Below are 4,518 nucleotides of genomic sequence, written 5' to 3'. Positions count from 1 at the left end.
AAGAGTGTGCTTACACGGCAGCGGGTCAGTGAGATCTCTGTGTTTCAGGGTTGTATACTGCAGAAAAACTTCAATACAATCTTGAGCACTGTTGTGACAGGCTAAATATATAAAAAGACTTATAAAAACTAGAATTTTATCCAAACATTTTGTGCAACTAATGCTAAAATATTTTAAGTTAAATTTTCTTTTTTATTTTTTTAAAGCAAAATAAGTTTAAAAGGGAATCTGTGGCATTCAACTGATAAACAGAAGATCACTAAGAGATGAAAAAAAGCTACTCTTGGAGCTCACTTCCCAACAAGAGCACCACATTCCTAACCCTAAGGCAGCACACAGAGTCCAAAATAAAAGTCTTTTTGTAAGATCTGACTCCACACTGGCTTAAAGATACCTAAAAGACAGACATACGCTCAGTTCATATCCAGTACAGGCCACAAATAATGGAGTCCTTTTTTTGTCCCAAGAAATACAGTAAGTACAATTAAATTAATGAGCCTGATGTTAAGATGTGATTTCCACCAATTTATGCCTGCCCCAAATATAGCCTTCATCAGGCAGATCACATGTAGTGTCATATCAGTAACATTTTTGATGGCAGTGATGCAGACCCTCTCTGTCCAAGCGAATCTGTTGTTATGATGAGAGTTTTTGTTGATTCACACAAATACTTTGGCAAGGGCATCAGCCCCCGCACTAGCAATATATGCTTTTGATGGATGGAAAGCAACATCATAAATTGATTCATCTAATTTTTTCCTATGTGCTGTTATTTCTTGCACACATGTCTTGCTGTCCAAATTCCACAATCTAATAGAACAGTCATGGCCTGTAAAAGAATAAATGAAAAATGTTACTGAGTAACAGTTCTATTACAAAATTTGTGGGCAGTACAGGAAGTTCAGACTTACTTCCAGACATCAAGTAGATTCCATTAGGATCTACTGCTAGACTTGTAACAGCATCCAGATGAGCTACCATAGAATGGATCATTTTACCTAAATAAAACATAACAGAAGATTAAGTTTTTAACTAGTTACTAACTTGAGCGATCAGAAACCAAAATACAATACTGACATAAAATATCACCACAGCAATATTTGTTATTGTGATAAAATACACATAACACAAAATTTACCATTTTAAACATTTAAGAGGGTACAATTCAGTGGCTTTTAGAACATTCATAATGATGTGCAACCATCACCATTATCTAGTTCAGAACATTTTCATCTCGGCAAAAGGAAACCCTGTACCCACTAAGCAGTCACTCCCCATTCCTCCCCAAGTCCCTGGTAACCACTAATCTGCTTTCTCTATGGACTGGCCTATTCTGAATGCTTCATACAAATGAAATCATACAATAACACGTGGCATTTTGTGTCTGCCTTCTGTCACTTAGTATAATGTTTTCAAGGTTCATCCACTATAATAATATTCTAAAGACAATTTTAATTCTAATGCAGAAGTTTCCCAGCAACTCCTAAAGACATCTGTGTGCAGTATATGATAGTGGAAAACATGATGACTATAGGATTGCATCAAAAGCTTAAGATCATGTAAAGGGGAATTAAAATAAAAATAGAATCCTTCTCATTAAGAGATGTAAAGATTATTGTATATACAGGGTTAATGATAAATAAATCACCAGGGAATATATTCCTCTCTAAAGATTCTAGTAGCATCATTTATCTTCTGAAATGTCAATCATTTAATACATTAGAAACAAGAAAGGGGAGAAGGGTGGGAGTACATCACAGAAATTACTCTGGATTTCCCCAGATAGTAACAAAAGCACTATTCTGGAAAACATAATTTAGTGAATATCTTCATTAAGATTTGGCAAGCAAATGGATTCAATAGTGAATTGAAATTAAAAAAACAAGTTGTGAATACAAAGTTGTGTTGCACAAATACAAGGGCATCAGCCTCTGCATTGGCAATACATGTTCTGATGGTTGGAAAGCAAAATCATAAATTGATTCATCCAAGAAAGGAATAAAACAGCAAGTACCACTAACTTAAAAAATTTCCTCCCCTTTCTTTCAGCAATGAATATTTATTACTCAAATGCCTGGGCTGCTCCTAATGAGAGATGGAGGTCTTTCTCCAGAATTCTATTTACAGTCATTTGCCATGCTCCTTGTCCCCTGATGATATTCCACACTGAGACTTGAAATAGACCTACTTTTGTTATTTGCCATGGGGCTACAGCCCTTGACCTGAATACAAAACCACAACATAATCAAATGTGCAAAAAGTTACTCTGAAAAACATGTCTGCCATTTTCTGACAATACTAAACAATTATCAATTAAAGACAAAATCAGTCTCCTGTCATTTCAACCACATTTGTCTGTTTTTCATCAATACTAAGATTAACAGAGTAATTTTAACGATTTTTCTCTACTATTCTGACAGAAAAATCATTCAACATACTATTAGTTCAACATAATTCATCTATCAGTTCTAGAATCCATTCCTCTGAATATTCCTATTAAAAAAAAAAAAAAAAAACCCAGAGTATGAAATGGCTGGCCTCTAGCATAATAACCTCAAAACATTAGGGGGTTAACTACTAAGCATCATCAGCTTCCCTTAAAATATCAGCTCTTATGATATTTTATCAGTCTTATGATGGTGACTCTTAATTCATATATCTAGTTCTGATTTCTCTCCTGAGAATGATCCTACATCTCCTATATTTAACATGTCTTAAACCAAAGAATTCTTTCAACCAAATAGCAGATTTACCCATTTCTTTAAGGGTGCTATAATTTTCCAAGTTTAACTTCAGCTTTCCTGCCTGTGCACTGAACTAACCCTCACTATGATATGTAAAGTCAGTTTAGAATCAACCTTCCTCTACATAGTCACGAAGTCACTTCAGAATGTGAGTGACCTTCAGATTGGACCATTTACAGAGAGGTGCAATGTTGAACCAAGCAGGATGCTGGGTTTCTACTAGTGACCACAGAAGTCACAAAGCTTCTGACCCCTCCCAACAACTAGGAGCCCTCCTTCAGCAGCATATACATGCAGCTTCTCACATTTAACCAAATTTACCTTTGCCCCATGGCTCTGCTACCACCCTTCTTCCCTCACCAAGATTAATTCTTTCTTCCTATGACTGAGGAAACAGAGGACACATGCAGTCACCAGTTCTCTCTTCCTCGGCACCTTAAGCTCTTTGACTTAAGATAATCTTATTATTTGGGATAATCTATGAAATGGAGAAGAAACAGACTAATAAAAAAAAAAATAGTGGACTCTGGAAGCAAACTGCATGGGTTTGAATCCCAAACCTGTAATTTTCTCTGTTTTGTAACCCTGAACAAATAACTCCTTTTGAGTCCTTTATTTCAACTATAAAATGAAGATAATAGTGCTGTATCTACCTTACGGAGCTATTAGAAGAGCAAACATGTTAGTATATGTAAATCAAATAGAACAGTGTTTCACTTACAGAAAGCAATATACCACTTGTCTGTAAGATTCAAGAAGACAAGATATTTTATTTTTGTTCACCAAGCATGGAGAAGTGTGCTGAGGATATGGCAGATACTCATAATAAGCTTTGCTGAATGAATGAGTCCATAAGCAATTCAGACCCTCTTCCTCCAAGTCCTCCACATCCCTCACTTGTACTACACCTTCTCCCAGATTCACCCACTAGCCAAGTCTCTTGAGCACAGCACATATGCAATTCCTATTTGTCCCTCTACCAAAATTTTAAAAATCATGAGCCCTGAAGATCTCTCTGGAACAAACAGTACAAATTGAAAGTTTTAAATTCTCTGAAGTCAAGCGTCTACCATATAGTGTGACTTGAATACTCTTTCTAAACCAATATTGCAAACCCCTGCTCAAATATTCAAGTGGTTTTCATAGTTCATAGTGTAAACAAAGATCCATTATTCTTAGCCTGGCTCTGAAAAGTTCACCTCAATAGTTTCTGCTTTCCTTTTCCAAACTTACCTCTCTGGCTTTGCCTATAAGAAACTTCTGTTCCAGCCCAACTTCCCACTGCTGTGCCTCTACTCAAAATATGCCCTTATCTGGAATTTCCTATTTTCTTCACTTAAAAAGAAACAAACAAACACCTTACCATTCTTTCAAGGAAACACTCAAACCTTCACTCTATGAAGACTCCTTTATCCTACTGCATTACGCATGAGTGTGTGCATGTATGAGCGTGTGCACACCCACACACACTATTTTCCCCAGACAATAAGCCCTCAGAAAGCAGAAACATCATCTTATACATGATAGTAGCCAGTGCAGTGCAAAATACTAAATATACTTTTATTGTTAAAATCTAAATACTTACTGAGTCCATTCATACTATCAATTTCTATGTTTCAGATAAAAAAAAATTCAAGGGCTTCCCTGGTGGCACAGTGGTTAAGAATCCACCTGCCAATGCAGGGTACACGGGTTTGAGCCCTGGTCTGGGAAGATTCCATGTGCCGCGGAGCAACTAAGCCCGTGCGCCACAACTACTGAGCCTGTGCTCTAG

At 36.6% G+C, this 4,518-nt stretch overlaps 2 protein-coding genes across 4 annotated transcripts in view; one reads left to right on the top strand and one right to left on the bottom strand.

Moving 5' to 3' along the window:
* COCH (cochlin) overlaps positions 1-348 on the top strand; it is an 18,075-nt gene extending 17,727 nt beyond the window's left edge. Inside the window, exon 11 of the mRNA XM_007451266.1 lies at positions 207-348. Within this exon, the coding sequence (XP_007451328.1) occupies positions 207-214 (8 nt within the window). The 3' untranslated portion in view covers positions 215-348. The remainder of the gene's footprint in view (positions 1-206) is intronic.
* The window catches only part of STRN3 (striatin 3), a 113,035-nt gene that overhangs the window by 837 nt on the left and 107,680 nt on the right, over positions 1-4,518 (bottom strand). Inside the window, exons 17-18 of one of the 3 annotated variants that reach the window (XM_007451267.1) lie at positions 912-998; positions 1-829 (exon numbers count right to left, since the gene is read on the bottom strand). The exon at positions 1-829 is cut by the window's left edge and continues 837 nt beyond it. In XM_007451267.1, coding sequence (XP_007451329.1) covers positions 660-829; positions 912-998 — 257 coding nt within the window. In that variant the 3' untranslated portion in view covers positions 1-659. The remainder of the gene's footprint in view (positions 830-911; positions 999-4,518) is intronic. The other 2 variants (XM_007451268.1, XM_007451269.1) reach the window with 2 other exon arrangements.

This window comes from Lipotes vexillifer, unplaced genomic scaffold (genome assembly GCF_000442215.2).
Source record: "Lipotes vexillifer unplaced genomic scaffold, Lipotes_vexillifer_v1.1 scaffold1765, whole genome shotgun sequence".
NCBI classification, from domain to species: Eukaryota; Metazoa; Chordata; class Mammalia; order Artiodactyla; family Lipotidae; genus Lipotes; species Lipotes vexillifer.
This window is presented reverse-complemented; position numbering and strand designations above follow the sequence as displayed.